The sequence below is a fragment of the Salvelinus fontinalis genome, chromosome 3 (assembly GCF_029448725.1).
Source record: "Salvelinus fontinalis isolate EN_2023a chromosome 3, ASM2944872v1, whole genome shotgun sequence".
Classification (NCBI taxonomy): domain Eukaryota; kingdom Metazoa; phylum Chordata; class Actinopteri; order Salmoniformes; family Salmonidae; genus Salvelinus; species Salvelinus fontinalis.
Window position 1 is genome coordinate 43420259 of NC_074667.1, and position 22191 is coordinate 43442449.

At 39.1% G+C, this 22191-nt stretch overlaps 1 protein-coding gene across 1 annotated transcript; it reads right to left on the reverse strand.

Annotated features, from left to right (window-relative positions):
- Positions 1-15210: 15210 nt before the first annotated feature.
- mrps16 (mitochondrial ribosomal protein S16) lies at positions 15211-16946 on the reverse strand. Its single transcript, XM_055916373.1, has 3 exons — positions 16821-16946; positions 15776-16042; positions 15211-15567 (listed from the first exon to the last, which is right to left on the reverse strand). The coding sequence occupies exons 1-3, from the start codon at positions 16831-16833 to the stop codon at positions 15455-15457; spliced, it is 393 nt and encodes a 130-aa protein (XP_055772348.1). The 5' UTR covers positions 16834-16946; the 3' UTR covers positions 15211-15454.
- Between the last annotated feature and the right edge of the window lie 5245 nt (positions 16947-22191).

Below are 22191 nucleotides of genomic sequence, written 5' to 3' on the forward strand. Positions count from 1 at the left end.
TTTCCAAAGTCGATTGTGACATACTTGATGTTGACAATCTATTGTTGGTTGAACTCGTATGTTGAGTCCTGTGAGACTCCATTGATGTGGGGATTGATGTGCTTTGGGTTTGCGTTGCAGTTCCCTTTTCTGTTGTAATAGGAGGTTGGAATGTTATGTCTGGAGTGGAGGAGGACGTCACTGATTCCATTGTTTTTGTAGAATTTGTAGTTGTGAATGATGTGGAAAGATTATCTTCTGCAGTTGAGACCACAGCTGTACTTTCCATTGACGATTGGCTTGTTCTTGTTGACCCGTGTTCTCCAGTAGCCATCTCAGTTGAAGACATTTCCAAAGTGGATTGTGACATAGCCGATGTTGACAATATGTTGGTGGTTGGACTGTTGTACTCAGTTGTTTGAGACTCCATTGGGGTAGTGATGGTTGTACTTTGGGTTTGATTTACAGTTACGTCTTGTCCTGTAAAAACAGGTAAGGATGTTATATGTGTAGTGGAGGGGGACGTCAATGATTCAGTTGTCTTCGGAGAGTTTGTAGTTGTGAATGGTGTAGAAATATGATCTTCTGCAGTCGAGACCACAGCTGTACTTTCCATTGAAGGATGGCTTGTGGAACCATGTTCTTTAGTAGACATCTCAATTGAAGACATCTCAGAAGTGGATTGTGACATTCCTGAAGTTGACAATTTGTTGGTGGTTGGACTGGTTTCTTGAGTTGTTTGAGACTCCATTGAGGTTGAGATTGATGTGCTTTGGGTTTGATTTACAGTTACGTCTTGTTCTGTAATAACAGGGTAGGATGTTATATGTGTAGTGGAGGGGGACGTCAATGATTCAGTTGTCTTCGGAGAGTTTGGAGTTGTGAATGGTGTGGACAGATTACCTTCTGGGGTTGAGACCATATCGGTAATTTCCATTGAAGTTTGCCTTGTACTTGTGGACACAATGTCTTCACTTGTCATCTCTGTTGAAGATATTTCCAAAGTCGATTGTGACATACTTGATGTTGACAATCTATTGTTGTTTGGACTCGTATGTTGAGGCCTGTGAGACTCCATTGATGTGGGGTTTAATGTGCTTTGGGTTTGTGTTGCAGTTCCCTTTTCTGTTGTAATAGGAGGATGGAATGTTATGTCTATAGTGGAGGAGGACATCACTGATTCCATTGTCTTTGTGGAATTTGTAGTTGTGAATGATGTGGAAAGATTATCTTCTGCAGTTGAGACCACAGCTGTACTTTCCATTGACGATTGGCTTGTTCTTGTTGACCCGTGTTCTCCAGTAGCCATCTCAGTTGAAGACATTTCCAAAGTGGATTGTGACATACCCGATGTTGACAATATGTTGGTGGTTGGACTGTTGTACTCAGTTGTTTGAGACTCCATTGGGGTAGTGATGGTTGTGCTTTGGGTTTGATTTACAGTTACGTCTTGTCCTGTAAAAACAGGTAAGGATGTTATATGTGTATTGGAGGGGGACGTCAATGATTCAGTTGTCTTCGGAGAGTTTGTAGTTGTGAATGGTGTAGAAATATGATCTTCTGCAGTCGAGACCACAGCTGTACTTTCCATTGAAGGATGGCTTGTGGAACCATGTTCTTTAGTAGACATCTCAATTGAAGACATCTCAGAAGTGGATTGTGACATTCCTGAAGTTGGCAATTTGTTGGTGGTTGGACTGGTTTCTTGAGTTGTTTGAGACTCCATTGAGGTTGAGATTGATGTGCTTTGGGTTTGATTTACAGTTACGTCTTGTTCTGTAATAACAGGGTAGGATGTTATATGTGTAGTGGAGGGGGACGTCAATGATTCAGTTGTCTTCGTAGAGTTTGTACTTGTGAATGGTGTGGACAGATTACCTTCTGGGGTTGAGACCATATCTGTAATTTCCATTGAAGTTTGCCTTGTACTTGTGGACACAATGTCTTCACTTGTCATCTCTGTTGAAGATATTTCCAAAGTCGATTGTGACATACTTGATGTTGACAATCTATTGTTGGTTGAACTCGTATGTTGAGTCCTGTGAGACTCCATTGATGTGGGGATTGATGTGCTTTGGGTTTGCGTTGCAGTTCCCTTTTCTGTTGTAATAGGAGGTTGGAATGTTATGTCTGGAGTGGAGGAGGACGTCACTGATTCCATTGTTTTTGTAGAATTTGTAGTTGTGAATGATGTGGATAGATTATCTTCTGCAGTTGAGACCACAGCTGTACTTTCCATTGACGATTGGCTTGTTCTTGTTGACCCGTGTTCTCCAGTAGCCATCTCAGTTGAAGACGTTTCCAAAGTGGATTGTGACATACCCGATGTCGACAATATATTGGTGGTTGGACTGTTGTACTCAGTTGTTTGAGACTCCATTGGGGTAGTGATGGTTGTGCTTTTGGTTTGATTTACAGTTACGTATTGTCCTGTAAAAACAGGTAAGGATGTTATATGTGTAGTGGAGGGGGACGTCAATGATTCAGTTGTCTTCGGAGAGTTTGTAGTTGTGAATGGTGTAGAAATATGATCTTCTGCAGTCGAGACCACAGCTGTACTTTCCATTGAAGGATGGCTTGTGGAACCATGTTCTTTAGTAGACATCTCAATTGAAGACATCTCAGAAGTGGATTGTGACATTCCTGAAGTTGACAATTTGTTGGTGGTTGGACTGGTTTCTTGAGTTGTTTGAGACTCCATTGAGGTTGAGATTGATGTGCTTTGGGTTTGATTTACAGTTACGTCTTGTTCTGTAATAACAGGGTAGGATGTTATATGTGTAGTGGAGGGGGACGTCAATGATTCAGTTGTCTTCGGAGAGTTTGGAGTTGTGAATGGTGTGGACAGATTACCTTCTGGGGTTGAGACCATATCTGTAATTTCCATTGAAGTTTGCCTTGTACTTGTGGACACAATGTCTTCACTTGTCATCTCTGTTGAAGATATTTCCAAAGTCGATTGTGACATACTTGATGTTGACAATCTATTGTTGGTTGAACTCGTATGTTGAGTCCTGTGAGACTCCATTGATGTGGGGATTGATGTGCTTTGGGTTTGCGTTGCAGTTCCCTTTTCTGTTGTAATAGGAGGTTGGAATGTTTTGTCTGTAGTGGAGGAGGACGTCAATGATTCAGTTGTCTTTGGAGAGTTTGTAGTTGTGAATGGTGTGGACATATGATCTTCTGCAGTTGAGACCACAGCTGTACTTTCTTTTGAAGGTTGGCTTGTGGAACCATGTTCTTTTGTAGTCCTCTGAATTGAATACATTTTCAAGGTGGATTGTGACATATCTGATGTTGCCAATATGTTGGTTGTTGAACTAATGTGTTTAGTTGTATGAAACTGAATCGAGTCAGGGACTGAAGTGCTTTGTGTTGGAATTGCAGTTATGATTTCCTGACCGCTGGTGGAGCCAAGTTCAATGTTTTTTGATGTGAAATATGTTTCTTGGGTCTTCAATGAAACCTCTGATTGTGTCACGTCGCTTGTGGGTGGCATTGTTGTTGACAAGAGGTCTCCAGAAGATATGGAGTGTGTGACTTGGACTGTCCTTTCTGTCCTTTCTCCTCTTAGATCTTTTGAAGTGTCTTGAGGACTAGTGGTCATTCTAGACATGTTTGATTCATTGGTTAATGTGGAGGTGATAAGGTTTGTGTTGGAAGTTGAAATAGTAAATGTTGGTGATGGTCGCTCCTCTGTTGTGGAAAACTCAGTGTTCTTTGTCACTGATTCAGTTGTCTTTGTAGATTTTGTAGCTGTGAATGAGGTCGCTAGGGACGCAGTTGTACTTTCCTCTGAAGATTGAAGATTAGAACGAGATAATTCATTCCCAATGATTGTAAAATTATTTCTAGACTGTTTCGTTCCATTATTTTTTCCAAATGTCCCAAGATTCTTCCCTGTGGAATCTGAGTGAGCTTGTCTTTTTGAATATTGATCTGGTAAAAAATGTAAAGAAAACATGTTTTCACAATTTCTCTGTAGAATTTTTACATTTGTTACATTTCAACATTCCTAAATATTCCAAATGAACATTTAAACTTTATGAATTCAAAATGTCTTTGAAAAATACATATCTATTGCATATGAATATGTAAAGACAAAAACAGTTAATATTTTGTTGCAATGTGTACTAACACTGCATTTACTGTGTACCGACCAATATATCTACAACGTTATATATCTACAACGATCTGTGTCAAAATGATTATGACACATGAAGTAATAACATAACTATTAAATCAATGCTTGATGTGAAATCATCAAATAAAACAGGCTTCAATCTGACGAAGGATAAACATTTCACTTCTGTCAGTTACTGGCAGAAGCCATAGAAAATACGCATGAATGGCTCAGATAGATTATTCCATATTTTCAATATGTATAATATTTTTTATGTTTCAATATTTACATTACTCTAATTTTTATCTCCATATTAGCATTGTCAATGTTAATATTTTGTTTCATAAGGTAAAGCAGTTAATTTTCCATGTACGAAATGCATGAACTTACCCATTGTGACAAATATACTTATCATTATGATGGTAAGGATTATGGAGTATGATAAAAGCCTTTTCCCTACTATGTGTCTCAGGATGCCCCACATATTTTCGATCTTGTAATAGTCTTGACTCTCAGTCAAGAGATATTTAGAAAAGGTCAGCCACCGTCCCGTTGATTGCTTGAAGCCTGAGTAGCTTTGAAGTGAGCCTTTGAAATATTTCCCACAGGGTTTCCCAAACACTTCAATCTCAATGCCGCAGTAATACTCTGAAAGCAGGCAGTAATGTTTTATCCACTGCAATTGTATTGCAGATGTGTTTTGACACTGATTTATAAATCAGTTAGAGGTCTATTGTAAGTGTCATAAGCAATAGGCTGCCAAGAAGTTGGCTGAGTTAGGTATTAATTCCGTGCACACCCTAGGCAAATGGAAATGGTTTTGGCTTGGACTTCCTCATCTTGGAGCTACTTGCCATTTAGTCACACCCTCTACATCTATTTCCGTAAGAAAGGTCAGTATAGGTAGTACAAAGAGTGGGGGCCAGATTCAGATTTGTCAAATAAGAGAGTATGAGACTTAAGAATAATGCCACTGGGCACAGACGTCAATTCAACATCTATTAAATGACCTGGAAACAATTTTGATTCCACCAGTGTGTGCCCAGTGGGTTAGATAGTTTGAAAGAGTAGAAGAGGGTTCATTAAAGATTCAAAAAGTATTTTCAAAAAGGCCATTCAAACACCATTTCCAAAATAAGATTTTTCTTTGGGATATTGTTCCTGTTTCCTTGCACTTAATTTTATACAAAAGTGTATGCTTTGAGAAATTCCTCAGGCTGTTGCTAATTGTGCTTTAGTATTCACTGGTGTTAAAAGCAGTTCATGTGTAGACAATAATCCAGTTGAAAATCTTAGTCCACAAATCAAGATCAAATGTAGAAATCTTCATTCATCATGTATACCAAAAGCACAATCTTTGAAAACAAAAAATCCACCAAATTATCACACCTACTGGATTATAAATTACCAACAAAAGTCCCAAGAGTGTGCCTTTGGAGCAAGCTCCAAAGTTAAGGAATTGATAAAGACTTATTTACAGTAGTTCTACACAAAACAATCACTCTGATAGTTGTGCGATAATGTGGATGGGATATCTGAATGTATTTGCCTTGTTCCACCTGAAACCTCTTGAAAGTTTTCAAGCCATCTAAAGTAAATATCACCTGTATTACTTACCAGTGTTAAGTGACATATCGTTCCCTAGCCACCTATCAGTATTTAAATGTTTGTAAACTGTTCGATCAAAATTAATATAATCTTTGAATTGACAACGGCTATGACTATGTAAACACAAAACATGTATCAAGGTTACGGAAGTTATTGGGACTTTATAATTCCCTTGAATTTAATATAGCATGTGGGTATGCAATTAACTATATGCACTTATAGCCATCATTAATTATTATATTCTGAAACTACATGTGGATAAATTATTTATTAAAAAAATGTATAACCTCTCCCCATGTTAAAATGTCTTCCTGCTTATGGTACTCAGTTGCATCAATGCATTTACACAAAGGTCAAGTAGACTGCAGTTCAAATGTTGTTCATGTAAAATGTACAGGCCGTTCATCAATCAGAGATGAAGGAGAACAGTGAGTCAGTCACTTGGGCAATATTTACCACATAGATTATGGCGTCAAACTCAATTGAGTGATCATGCTATAAATGTACATTATTATTGACTGTGAGCTCATAAACAGGTAAATTGTACCAGGATGAAGTTTGAATATAACAATTGGACTATAAAAACAATGTATTTCATGGTCTTCCTGAGGACATCTGAGATATCGGCAGTGCCGGTTTCCACACCGGTTTGCTCATGTATAACTCATTTCTGAAAATATATATTTTTTGCTGGATTCCATTTTCTCTTGAAACAGGAAATACACTTACTGGTAATCTGTTGTATACTTTATTATTCACCTTGTGATAAAGCAATGTATAATAGGCTACAGAGGCTAATATGAGGCATGGACAATCAAAGCCCTTAGCGGACTTCATTTACCCCTCCCTGTTCTCCAGAGAGATGATCTCATGTTTTGTATTTTGGTCTGGGTGTTGTTAGGTATGCCTTCATTGACATCACAAACCATGTTTCTATCCACAGTTTTTATGTGAGTAAAGTCATACAGTATAAACAACAGCTGTGACAATTTTATAAATGCAGACAATTTGTTTGTCCGACCTGGTGGGCTCACACTGGGCACACTGGTTGAATCGACATTGTTTCCAAACCATTTCAATTAAATTATGTTGAACCAACGTGGAATAGATGTTGAATTGACATCTGTACCCAGTGGGTTCGTCAGTAAAATGAATGATGCAGGAAATGGCAGTGGAAAAAGCTTTATGTGCAAATATTGCTAGAATTATATCAAAGTAAACTTTGAGTCAAGATGATATGGTGTGGGGTCCTCCCACTATGACTCAGAGAAACCATGCAGTTTATTGGCTACAGATGGTGAAAGTGCAAGGTGATCTTGATACTCCTTTCTAATGAAGATCGAGGGTTTTCTCTTGGTGACATGATGACTGATGCTTGACTGCCGTTTTACAAATAAAAATATTAAAGTGAAGACTTATTTTATCAAATCAATTCTCTGTAATTATTATTACGTGATTAAACTAATCATGTAAATGTAATTAACCAGGAAGTCGGGGCACCAAGGAAAATCTTCAGATTAAAGTTATAATTTTCCTAATATAACTTTTCTGATATTTTAATATCTGATCAATTAGTCTTCTAATTAAGGAATCATTCTTTACCTCACGTTAGTCTCATTCCGAACGTCGTAAATCGTTGGTTATCTGCACGAACCCAGTCTTTACTATAAATCATCCATACATCAATTGTCTTAATCATTTATTTACTAACTAACTAAATAATCACAGAAATGCATAACAAACAAACAAAGTAGAAACGGTTACAAGGAAATGATAGGGGATGTGCCTTGGTTGGCTAAACGAATATGGCGGTTTGGTAGACAAAGGAACTGAGAAGAGCGCGAAAGAAATTGATAATTGTAATAATTGAAATGTTAATCCTTTGCACATGAACGCTCACTCATTCGGGAATAATTGCAATCAAAATATATATTTACGCTCAGTGTGTCGTCATGATCTCTGTTGGAAAGTTCATCTGAACTTCTCTTTGCGTCCCTGGAGTCTTCGTGCTTAGAATGGATACTTCAGAATTCCATTCAGAAATGTTCTTATAAAATAGATGTTTCGGCGGTTGTTTCGGCGGTTGTCGGTCTTCGCATTCAATGGTACATAATTGATAGCTGCAGACTAGTAATTAGTATCGAGGATTTGCTCTTATTCATGTGTCGTCATGATCTCTGTTGGAAAGTTCATCTGAACTTCTCTTTGCGTCCCTGGAGTCTTCGTGCTTAGAATGGATACTTCAGAATTCCATTCAGAAATGTTCTTATAAAATAGATGTTTCGGCGGTTGTCGGTCTTCGCATTCAATGGTACATAATTCCTAGCTGCAGACTAGTAATTAGTATCGAGGATTTGCTCTTATTCTGTCGGTATCGATAATCTCAGAGTTTAACCACGTGGTATGGTTAAGAATTCAGCAACCATTACAACCTTCGCTTGTCCTGAGGTTTTTCTGGTCTCTACTCAAACCTTAGCTTCCTCAGCTGACCGAGGTAGGCATGGTCTCTACTCAAACGTTAGCCCTCTCGGTAATCGAGGTACGCTTGGTCTCAAGTGGGCTTCTACAGGTGGGGGTTTTATTCGGAACTGTGGAAAAGCTGTCCCAACGGGCCAATGACTTAGTGAAACTTTAAACAGAAATACAATTCTCTCACATTAACGGTTAAAAAATCACAATACACAATTTCACAAATAGTTTCATCTTTACTCATTCATTTTATACATAATTAGATGCAAGCCTCAGAACGGAGGCTCCTGTATAAACAGAGTTATGGCAATGTGGTTGTATTGTCTTTCCTGAGGTCACAATCATAAAACAAAATGGACCGGTCGTAGCTGAAATCTCCACCGACCGTTTACACATTCTCCAAAACATGGATATCGTTCAGTTCTCAAGTTCTGTGAGGTAGAAGTTATTTTGTTCTACTGTGAACCCTCTCTCTATACCGCATGGCCAGGGGGGAAGAGAGTCTCCTCATGGAATTTACAACGTGAGATAACAGAGCCTTGGTAGGTGGGAGAGAGAGGTGGTAAGAGAGAGAGGGAGGGTACTCGCTATACCCAAAGAGGGCCACATCATGACACAATACCTTAATTGCACTCTAAAGGTGACAAACGTTGCCCACAAACTGTTAGGGTCTACATAAAGCTGTCCCAACAGCAGAGCTTTCTTTTCAGCACCATGGAGTGAATCCTTACCACCGCTACTCTGGCTATCAGCGGAGCCTTGTCTGGCAGCGAAGCAGTTCATTCAGTCTCATTTACTGCCTTTTAAAAAAACATAGCTGATATGGCTGCCTTACTTAGACAAATTAGGTTTCTACTAACAACTGAGTTGTACAAACTATGGCATAAGGGAACGAAGAGGCAATCCGTAATTTCTAGTGATGCACTGATATGACATTTTTGGCTGATTCCAATATCCAATATTTTCCTTCCCAAAAAAACTGATATCGATAACTGATCTTTTAAATTTTTGCGGCCTTTTAAGCATTCTAGTCGAGTTAAATAGTTAACACACACACACACGGATGCAGCGGTCTAAGACATTGCATCTCAGTGCAAGAGGCGTCACTACAGTCCCTGGTTTGAATCTAGGCTGTATCACACTGTGATTGGGAGTCCCATAGTGCTGCGCACAATTGGCACAGATTTAGCTTTAGGTAGGCCGTCATTGTAAATAAGAGTTTGTTCTTAACTGACTTGCCTAGTTAAATAAAGGTTACACTAGAGGTCGACCGATTATGATTTTTCAACGCTGATACCGATACCGATTATTGGAGGACCAAAAAAAGCCAATAATGATTAATCGGACGATTTTTTATATATATTTGTAATAATGACAATTACAACAATACTGAATGAACACTTTTATTTTAACTAAATATAATACATAAATAAAATCTATTTAGTCTCAAATAAATAATGAAACATATTCACTTTGGTTTAAAAAATGATATTGCTGTTACATTACACAACCTTCAATGTTATGTCATAATTATGTAAAATTCTGGCAAATTAATTACGGTCTTTGTTAGGACGAAATGGTCTTCACACGGTTCGCAATGAGCCAGGCGGCCCAAACTGATGCATATACCCTGACGTGAATGCGCTTTTGTTAAATCATCACCCGTTTGGCAAAGTAGGCTGTGATTCGATGATAAATTAACAGGCACCGCATTGATTATATGCAACGCAGGACAAGCTAGTTAAACTAGAAATATCATCAACCATGTGTAGTTAACTAGTGATTATGATTGATTGATTGTTTTTTTATAAGATAAGTTTAATGCTAGCTAGTAACTTACCTTGGCTCCTTGCTGCACTCACAGGTGGTCAGCCTGCCATGCAGTCTCCTCGTGGATTGCAATGTAATCGGTCATAATCGGCATCCAAAAATGCAGATTACCGATTGTTACAAAAACTTGAAATCGGCCTTAATTGGCCATGCTGATTAATCGGTTGACCTCTATTACACACACACCACACTGACCAAAAAGTTATTTTGTTGGAATTTACGCATGTCCCCATTACCAGTAAAACATAATCAAAACCTATTTCTTTCACTTACTTGCTGTGCTGTTTCGTTGTTCATTTGTTCAGTCATTTTATTCTCAACCAGGATTTCTATGGAACCCCTTTGGGTCTTTGCTATGGAACGCCGTTTGGGTCTTTGCGTGTCAAAAAATATACTATTTAACACTATTTGACGAGTCAAATAACATTATTTGACATGTCAAATAAGCTTGTTGACTATGGTTGACCAATCTGGACCTGAATATGACTGCACGTCACATAATAATTTAATGGGTTCATACATTTTTTACGTAGTTATTACACATTGGTTACACTATCACTCGTATTTCATATGTCACGATTCATCGATACCTATGCTATGATGCTGGTAAAGTTGTCTCGCGCACCTACAGTCCTGGTCATTAAAAAAAGCCAGCTAGCTCATCGATGCAAACAATGTTCTTCCCCAAAAACATAGCAAAACGACATCATCTGTTTCATTAGCTATAGTTAGCTAATTATATAGCTAGGTGTCATGATCTAAAATAACCCTAATTTATGAAACAGTTCTATGTAAAGCTAGCCACAATGAGGATTAACCATAATAGTGGATTTTCAGATTAGCCTTCAAAATAAAAGTATGGCATAATTCTACTATTTTTATTCATTTGCATTACTGTCAATAACATACTTTTATTTTGTAGGTAACCCGCAAATTCTACTATTGTGCCTAATTCTTATTGTGGCTAGCTTCACAACACATAACCCAGTGAGGTGGAGCCTCACTAGCCAGATGAAGCTAGCTGGCTGCTTATAACGTTAGCTTTGGGCAACAGGGTTATGTAGCTGGCTAGCTATTTATTTTCATGAACTGAAGTTCAATTCGCGAACAACAAGTGGCAACCTAGCTAATACTTACTCACAAGGATTCCTAAATGGCTAGGGGGCGGCAGGGTAGCCTAGTGGATAGAGCGTTGGATTAGTAACCGCAAGGTTGCAAATTTGAATCACCGAGCTGACAAGGTACAAATCTGTCGTTCTGCCCCTGAACAGGCAGTTAACCCACTGTTCCTAGGTCGTCATTGAAAATAAGAATTTGTTCTTAACTGACTTGCCTAGTTAAATAAAGGTTAAAAAAAAGAATAATGAAAATGACTGCAGGTTCTGCTGGTAGTATTGGTGCTAGCTAGGTACCAAGCTAAAGCCATCTACCCCAGAAGTTGCAGTCGAACAAATGATGCTTTATTACCAACGCGGTATTGTAAACACATCATTCGTGGACGGTGTTTGCAGACTTTTTTGTACAGCTTTGTACCAATGGCCGATGAGCACCGATATGTTTTATCTATAATATCTCTTCATATGACAAAGATTTGCCAGTAGATTGTCGACTTGATTCATGATGATAACTGCTTGTCTAGCTTTGCAAATGACGGGTCGCCACTGGCATTACACACTCAACAAGTCAGTTTGGTGGAAACACACCAATGGTGGGAAAATGTACATATTTTCTTTATGCTGATTTTTTTATATTTGCATGGAAATTGTCTCCAATTGGATGGAAATCTAGTAACTGATTACAACAGCATCATTAAGTTTGCCAATGACACAATAGTGGTAGGCCTGATCATCGACAACAACGAGACAGCCTATAGGGAGGAGGTCTGAGACCTGGCCGTGTGGTGCCAGGACAACAACTTCTCCCTCAACGTGATCAAGACAATGGAGATGATTGTGGACTACAGGAAAAGGAGGACCGAGCACGCCCCCATTCTCATCGACGGGGCTGTAGTGGAGCAGGTTGAGAGCTTCAAGTTCCTTGGTGTCCACATCACCAACAAACTAACATTGTCCGAGCACATCAAGACAGTCGTGAAGAGGGCACGACAAAACCTATTTCCCCTCAGGAGACTGAAAAGATTTGGCATGGGTCCTCAGATCCTCAAAGGGTTCTACAGCTGCACCATCGAGAGCATCCTGACTGGTTGCATCACTGCCTGGTATAGCAACTGCTCGGCCTCCGACCGCAAGGCACTACAGAGGGTAGTGCGTACGGCCCAGTACATCACTGGGGAAAAGCTTCCTGCCATCTAGGACCTCTATACCATGCAGTATCAGAGGAAGGCCCTAAAAATTGTCAAAGACTCCAGCCACCCTAGTCATAGACTGTTCTCTCTGCTACCGCACAGCAAGCGGTACCGGAGCGCCAAGTCTAGGTCCAAGAGGCTTCTAAACAGCTTCTACCCCCAAGCCATAAGACTTCTGAAAATCGAATCAAATGGCTACCCAGACTATTTGCATTGCGCCCCCCCCCCCCCCCCCCCCTCCTCCTTTACGCCACTGCTACTCTGTTATTATCTATGCATAGTCACCTTAACTCTACCTACATGTACATATTCCCTCGACTAACCGGTGCCCCCGCACATTGACTCTGTACCGGTACGCCCCATATATAGTTTCGTTATTGTTATTTTACTGCTGCTCTTTAATTACTTGTTCCTTTTATTTCTTATTCATATTTTTTCAACTGCATTGTTGGTTAGGGGTTTGTAAGTATTCGACAAGTGACAAATAAAATGTGACTTGATCCAGTTTAAACAAACATATCTCTTGATCAAGAGCAGTCACACATCCAAACATCTGATTGAGGCTATGAACCTGCCACAGTAAATAAAAAACACATTTGGTGACGCTGAAATTCTGAATGACTTCCTCGTTTTTTCATGGTCAGGTGATTGTTCAGGTGTGTTCTTAAGATTTGCAACATACTGTTTAGTACACCATGAACACACCAGATATCTATGGATCAATATCAATTATATGATATCGAGACACACTCCCTCTATGCACACTCTACACACTTACGGACACTGATACTCCAACACACACACACACACATATTCATACCGACTCTACACTCATGCAATCATCATATACAGTGCATTCGAAAAGTATTCAGACCCCTTTACTTTTTACACATTTTGTTAAGTTAAAGCCTTATTCTAAAATGGATGAAATGGTTTTTCCCCCTCATCAATCTACACACAATATCCCATAATTACAAAGCAAAAACAGGTTTTTTGATTTTTTTTTACTGAAATAGCTCATTTACATAAGTGTTCAGACCCTTTACTCAGTACCTTGTTGAAGCACCTTTGGCACCTATTACAGCCTCGAGTCTTCTTAGGTATGACGCTACAAGCTTGGCACACCTGTATTTGGAGAGTTTTTGCAAATCTTCTCTGCAGATCCTCTCAAGCTCTGTGAGGTTGGATGGGGAGCGTCGCTGCACAGCTATTTTTAGGTCTCTCCAGAGACGTTCAATCAGGTTCAAGTCTGGGCTCTGGCTGGGCCACTCAAGGACATTCAGTGACTTGTCCCGAAGCCACTCCTATGTTGTCTTGGCTGTGTGCTTAGGGAGCAGATTTTAGAGCAGGTTTCCATCAAAGATCTCTCTGTACTTTGCTCCGTTCATCTTTCCCTCGATCCTGACTAGTCTCCCAGTCCCTGCCGCTGAAAAACATCCCCACAGCCTGATGCTGCCACCACCATGCTTCACCATAGGGATGGTGACAGGTTTCCTCCAGAGGTTACGCTTGGCATTCAGGCCAATCTTGGTTTCATCAGACCAGAGAATCTTTTTTCTCAAATATTCTGAGTCCTTTAGGTGCCTTTTGGCAAACTCCAAGCGGGCTGTCATGTGCCTTTTACTGAGGAGTGGCCGCTCTACCATAAAGGCCTGATTGGTGGAGTACTGCAGAGATGGTTGTCCTTCTGGAAGGTTCTCCCATCTCCACAGACGAACTCTGGAGTTCTGTCGGTGACCAACGGGCTCTTTGTCACCTCCCTGACCAAGGCCTTTCTACCCCGATTGCTCAATTTGGCTGGGAGGCCAGCTCTAAGAAGAGTCTTGGTGGTTCTAAACTTCTTACATTTAAGAATGATGGCCACTGTGTTCTTAGGGAACTTCAATGCTGCAGAAATTGTTTGGCACCCTTCCCCAGATCTGTGCCTCGCCACAATCCTGTCTCTGCGCTCTATGGACAATTCCTTCGTCCTCGTGGCTTAGTTTTTGCTCTGACGTGCACTGTCAACTGTGGGACCTTATATAGACAGGTGTGTTGCTTTTCAAATCATGTCCAATCAATTAAATGTACCACAGGTGGACTCCAATCAAGTTCTATAAACATCTCAAGGATGAGCCATGAAAACAGGATGACCCTGAGCTCAATTGCGAGTCTCAAAGCAAAGATACATATCTAACCCCTACCACTCCCTGCACATTGTAATTATGGTATTGTAACTGACCCTGTATATAGCTTACTTACTTGTGTTCTTCTGTTTCTCATGTGTTTTTGCCCTACTTGACTTAATTATTTTTTATTGTACTACTGATATTGATTACTGCATTGTTGGGAAAGAGCAAGCAAGAAAGGCATTTCACTGTACATGTGACAATATACAAATGCTTTACTTTCCTTGTTGGAACAGCAGTCTCTTGCCATTTGAGAATGTAATGCATTAAAATACTTGAGTTAAAGTATTTGAAGTGTCACCAAGAACTGTCCATTAAGATAGTTTCACCAAGAAAGTCCTAGGGATGGTAGACAAATGTGACATTGAACAAAAGAGAGTTAGTTAAATCATTGTAGATCCTGTCAACATACCCACCCACCTATTGCATCAAACAGTTTAATGATTTACCCCTGTGGCTTTTTAACATTACGCAACTAGCTACATTCATATTTGTTTTACCTTGGAAACATGGCAGTAGTGGAATATCTGTAAACACAGCCAAATCATAAACGAACAAAAAAAAAATACTTGCTTTGATCATCAATTGATATGCAACTGAGCTATTACAAAATCCCCTACTTTCTGAAAACAGTATTCAAAACATTCATTGAGCAAAGTGGCATTTAACAAATGTTACTCTAAAAAATGTATGATTTGGAATTATTGAAAGTATCCCAAACACAATGGTAATTTATAACTTCAACCACAAGAAACTGTTTATTAAACAAATGTATTGCTATAAAGATGTGAATACACTGCACACTGGTTACATAAAAAAAGAAAAGCTGTAGGAAGAGCACTGCTTCTGAATATTCATTGTTACACATAGAACAAAGGCTTTCACTGGAAACAGTCAGCCTTTTGGGAGGGGAATGGCACATTGCCCACATCCTGCTACGCTTGACAGTCCCGCACGTTCCAACACTGCAGCTCATAGTTCCTGCTGCTTATCTACCTCCTCGGGAGCTGCTCCTTCTGCCAGGGCCCTGCGACGCTCTGCCTCTGTTACTGTCATGGGATGCAGGGGGAAGAACCCAGCAAGTCCTACAGGAACAGAGATGGGAGGGATGACAGTAACTTAGACCACATAGATTCCAAGGTAGCATTGAGACTTTAGTGGAGGTATTGAGTACAGTTAAAAGTTTGTTTATTAACCTGTGATTGTGTATTTTGCATGATGTAGGCCTTACATTGGTTGTTTCAATAAACCTGGAAAGTGTGTGTTTTCAGGGTGAGTGTAGATGTAACACACCTAAAAGTTTGGCCACAGGCTTCGTTGGATGTGCACCACAGCCCATCCAATACTTGATCCTGTCGGAGTTGAAACTGACCAGTTTCTCATTGTAGATGTTTGGCAGGGGATCATAAGAGCCCAGTTGTTCTATGTATTTACTGTCTCGTGCTCGCTTGTTGTAAGCTGCCACAATCCGGTAGAAAGGTCTGTTAGACTGTTTGTGGCCAGCCATTGCCAATCTGATGACAATGTGTCCTCCATGGTACGTCTTCAGTAGGAAGGATGCTGTAAGGATAATACAACGAAATCTGAATGTATTGTTTTATAAAAAAGGTACAATGCATATGCAATTAAATTGCCAGATTTTTTAAAATTTAGAACAGCATTTGAACTGTGATGTTTTCTCTAAAAAGAATCAGTGTGAAAAAGTATGTCATCTTACGTCAATTCACAGTCAGGTTGTCATGTAAATAGTTTGAACGTTACCAAGTGCTTAGGCGGGTTAATTAGGGATTCATGAAATGTTTATGGCAAACGTCAGGCCGTACAACGCATCAGTATCTGCAATATACTCGAAACTGGATAACTTCACAACAATCACGGTAAAACATGTTGGAACTCGGTTTAATCATAATGTGAAATAAATGTAAAAATCATCCAACAGTATTTCACGTCTAGACAATAAATCATTAGCGCGTCATAAAAAAAATAATCTAAGTAACCAAGAGAATACTAACTAGCTAGTTATAATTCTATCCCTGGACCGATAGCTAACGTTACCTACCTAAAGACTTGCATACCATCCCATAACGTAACTTAATTCCTAGCTATGATGTAGCTAAGTATCTGTTTTGAATTCCATGAAAGGGACATTAGGCTACTTATTATAAATATCATAGTGTAATCTAACGTTAGCTATACCAATCACTGAGGCTAGCCTAGCTAACTACACAGTAACGTCACAGCAACATCGGGCTAACGTATAGGCTTACTAGTACCACTCCTGCTTACTAGCTAGCCCATGTTGACAGTGTTAGCTAAATAGCAACCAGATCATACTTACATAGACGGACCATGTTTATGTATACGCTGCAAAAGAGGTCAAACGAATACGTAAAAGCTTAAAAACGTTTTCTATATTACATAAAGCCGTACGTGTACAGCCATTTTTAAACAGGAAGTGATGTTCCTTGAAGCGTTTCCTCTCATTTTTGTTACTGTCCACCAGGTGGCGCAAGTGGACTACGCTGCACTGTCCGAGCTCTTGAAGGGCGTTATAAACAAGAGGACAAGGACATTTTTGCATGTAAAGTTGTACACTTTACACTTATGATAGTTTTAATGGATTTAAGATACAGTCACATACGTCTAATATATTTTTTTATAGAAACATCATGGCCCAGGATGTGTATCAAAATCAATTCATATTGATTTATATATTTATATTGCCTATCTAATGTAATGTTCGGGTCATTTTTCAGGCATTAACGATTGAAAATACATGAAATCGATGCATTTGTTCAATTGTAGTAGGCTATCAGGTCTGGTAAAATGAAACAGAGACTCTTAAAGTATGATGTATTTATTTGAGTAAAGGAAAAATGATGTGTAATTATTTGTGATGGATTGCAATTATAAAATATGTTCAAAAAGGTGGTTAATGCCTCTGATATGATTTTCATTTAAAAGTCAGACCAATGCAGTTCTCTCCTCATTCTAGATGTCTTTAGATGATTACACAAGTTATACTCTCGTTCCAGCAACTGCAACAGCAGGATAGAAACATTGATTTCCTGAGAGTGACCCATGAATAGAGGGTTCAGTGCTTTGCATGATGTACACCGGGTGCACTGATATTTGTTCCCTTTGGGAGCCCCACTCCGTCGCTGTTGGAACATGGTGATTTCACACTCCTGTTGTGGAGAGATGCTGTTCCTGTGTGTGTGACAAACACATGGTTTTCTCTGAGGGGTCAGACTCAGATAGCCCTTTGTCTCTGAATGAACACATAGTTATATTTGATAACAGATACTACATACAGGTAACTGCCAAAATAAAGGAAACACCAACAGTCTTAATAGGGCGTTGGGCAACTACGAGCCGCCAGAACAGCTTCAATGCCCCTTGGCATAGATTCCGCAAGTGTCTGGAGCTCTTGGAGGGATGTGACACCGTTCAACCATGAGAAATTCCATAATTTGGTGTTTTGTTGATGCTGGTGGAAAACGCTGTCTTGGGCGCGGCTCCAGAATCTACCATCAATGTTCAATTGGGTTGAGATCTGAGGGGTATCCTACTAAGCAGGTTTGAGGAGTTAGCAAGGCAACTTTGGTCAACTCTGAGTTCAACTCAGGATAATCAGTCATACGAAAGTGGCTCACCTTTTTGCCAGGTAAATTTATATAGCAACGAATCGTTCAGAACTAACCTGCTCTGAGGCAGGGTAACTCCACTTACCCTGAATTAAATAACTGAGCCACGAGTTGAGGACCAATGAAATCAGATTCCATCCCTCTTGCAAAGATTGCGTCATCATCCCCTTCATTTGAGAAAGATGACTGATAAAATATTTTAATCATGAAATGTTTTTTTGTGTTAAAATTGTGTAATGTTAAAATATATCACATTATACATTTAGTAAGGACAGAAATCCTTTAAAAACTTAATTCGCAGTCATAGCAGCAGGATGTAGGGGTGTTGCAGCCCCCCCTGATAAAATTAGTGCACTAGACCTTTATTACCCCCGAATGAGCGGAGAAAAATACTCCTCAGCACCCACACCTTAAAACATCTTACGGTGGCCATGTGCACAGTAACACTTTTGTATGACATACTAAAATAATTGTATCGATAGGAGTGGGAAAAAGGTGCTTGTGATTGTACATTCATAAGCACACCAAAGTCGGAATTAAGGATAAATTAAAATAACATTTTAAAAAGACGGCACTTCTAAAAGCCTATTTCAGCCATAGTCTGATGAATTTGCAAGATCACTTTTCTTTCCTTTTTAAAATGTGGCACTGGCATGCCCATAGATTGATGTTTCAGCATTGCCTCAATCAAGAGTTCCGCGTTCGAGTTACAAGCCTGCTAGAGTTCGCGGTAGGCAGACGAGCAATATCCACCGTCGTAGTATGGATGAAGCCTGGGCTGGAATGTGAAGCTAACTGAAGCTGGTTCTCAATTGTTATTTTTCACAATATTTCCTCTTGAATCACTGAGATCAGGATCTGTACTTATCGATTTCATAATTTTTATTATGTTTATTGATCAGATATTATGCATTTTAGCAACATTTTCACACAATTCTCATTACGTAACAGTTTTCGAAGTCCAAAACAGTAATAAACAAATCTATTTTTCTAATATTTTTGAACATTGCTCCACTAATGAAAAGGCCTGAGTTTAACATAACACTGAAAAATTTTATATTTCAAATGAAATTATACAGTTATCTTAAAATTTAATCTGACTTGATTTGAGCTCTTTAGCTGTTTCGGGAAGGAGAAGGCCAAGTGTGTTGAAAGGAGTGATTGAGAATAAGAACCTCATTCTGAAGGCATATAATGTACTAAACTTATGCTCAAATGTACTAAATGTACTAAACTTGTGCTCAAATGTGCTCATCTAAGAACTCCTCTAGCTTGTATTGAACAACTGATTGGAATGTTTACAGGAACTTGAGTGTTACATTAATGAGACAGATGTCCACAGATACTTAATAAATATTAGTTTAATGTAAACTAGAGTTTAAAGTTTTCATGATTAATGGACAAACTACAGCAACATATTTTGTGTTTTATTCAAATAAGTTAGTGATAAATAATGATAAATAGTTTCTAAGTGTGCTGCGATTATTTTTTTTACCCACCCCCAATTGTCTTGTCAGTCTTGTCCCATTTGTCCCATTTGCTGCAACTCCCCAAAGGACTTGGGTGAGGCGAAGGTTGAGAGCCATGTGTCCTCTGAAACACAACCCTGCCAAGCCGTTCTGCTCGTTAACACACTGCTTTCTTAACCTGGAAGCCAGCCGCACCAATGTGTCTGAAGTCAGTTTGCAGGTGCCCGGCCCACCACAAGGGACACGGAAATCTCAGCCGGCCAAACCCTCCCCTAACCCGGACGACGCTGGGCCAATTGTGCGCTGCTTTAGCCTGGGATTGAACCCGGGGCTGTAGTGACGCCTCAAGCACTGTGATGCAGTGCCTTGCGCCACTCAGACCCCTGCGCCACTCAGACCCCTGCGCCACTCAGGAGGCCAGTGACCCGAGAATTTAATCCAGACGCATTTCAGTAAAAATATGGGGTGAACATTTAAAAAATTCTAGCGAAAATGTCAGATGTATTTAAAATAAGACACGTTACCATAAACTAGACATATTTTTCCTCAGAATTATAGTTGATTTTAGCAGATGCATCATTGTTTTGTAACTCAATTTGCTACAGACATCACCTACCACATACACACCCTTTAAACCCCCTATAATCCTTTGAGACTCCTCTTTCCAATTAACTGAGATTTCTTCTACCCATGGTAGCCAAAATAATGGACAACTGGGCATTTTTATACATCACCCTACGCATCATTTACTCAAGTGTTTCCTTAATTTTGGCAGTTACTTATATGTCCAAAAGACATAGCAGTGACTCCTGTACTGTTATACGTTCCGTTATTACTGGGTGGCCTACTCGGTCACATGAATTTGAAAGAAAACTGTTTTGCTTATGTGAACATGTTTGTCATTTTCTCATCCTTCATACACAATTTATAGAAAAAAAGAGAATAATGTTGAGGATATCTTTTTGACAGAGAGATCTACATGTCGATCCCACTTGGCAAACACTGGTTGAATCAACGTTTATTTTTTTCACGTCATTCCAACAAAAAAACTGCAATGTGAAGAGAATGAATCAACCTGGAAACTGATTGGATTTGCACAAAGTAATCAACGTAAGGGAATGTTGTCTTTTTTTCACCCAACTTCACAAATCCGATAACATGGTGAAATGTGTCTTGTTTTCATTTTGAAATCACCTTAGTGAACTCAACCAAATGTAAATCAAAACTAGACGTTGAACTGAAGTCTGTTCCCAGTGGGATCATGTCATCATCAGTGGTGGAAAGTACTGAAGTAAAAATACTTTAAAGTACTACTTACGTAGTTTTGGGGGTATCTGTACTTTACTTTACTGTTTATATTTTTGACAACTTCTACTTCACTACATACCTAAAGAAAATTATGTACTTTTTACTCGATACATTTTCCCAGACACCCAGAAGTACTCGTTACATTTTCAATGTTTAGCAGGACAGGAAATTGGTCCAATTCATGCACTTATCAAGAGAACATCTCTGGTCATCTCTACTGCCTCTGATCTGGCGACTCACTGAACACAAATGCTTTGTTTCTGAATTATGTGTGAGTGTTGGCGTATGCGCCTGGCTATCCTTAAATTTAAAAAACACAAACAATTGTGCATTCTGGTTTGCTTAATATAAGGAATTTAAATGATTAATACATTTTCTTTTGATACTTAGGTATATTTAAAACCAAATACTTTTACTCAAGTAGTATTGTACTGGGTGACTTTCACTTTTACTTGAGTCATTTCCTATTAAGGAATCTTTACTTTTACTCAAGTATGACAATTGGTTACTTTTTCCACCACTAATCATCATTACATGGTACAAAATTACAAAATCACCCATTGTCGTCCATTGAATTAGATTTTGGATATGATCTTTTTGTGGAATAGATTATTCTGTATTTAGTTGTAATGTTATTAATGTCTCTTATTTATGTGCATTTCCATCATATTAATATAATTATTTTACACCTAGTGACTGGATAGCATGTTATTGTTTGATTATTATTTAGAGATTGTGTGAGACACGACCACACATGCATTTTGGTTTGAATATTATTCAACAAATGTGTACTTCTAAAGTACATAACCCAAAATGATGCACGTTAGATCATTTGGTTAACCAGTTAATTTGCAATCCAAGAGGCCCAGTCATGTGCAGTTGTAGACGGCCATAAAAGAACTAGAGATGGTATTCAGGGCAACAACGTCATAATTACGCTGACCACTTCTCTGTGCACATTTTTTTAAATGAATAGGCACTTTTCACAGTTTGACAGCAAGCAAAATGCATCTTACATGGTGAATCTGCAGTGCGTGATTAACTGAACACTGACATTGATTCCATTGGTAGCTGATACTCTCATGAGGACCCCATGCTCTTTGGGACACCAAGACGAGTTGTTCCTGCTGTAATCGTCTGTGACTGTTCAGTTAGAGACGCTCAGATGACCAGAAAATGTACCAGGAAAGAGGTAGAAAGGATCACTTTAAGACAAGGCCTTAAATTAAATGCATGTATATATCGCGATAGAATTTGTCCACCTAAAAAATTATGGTCATGTTTA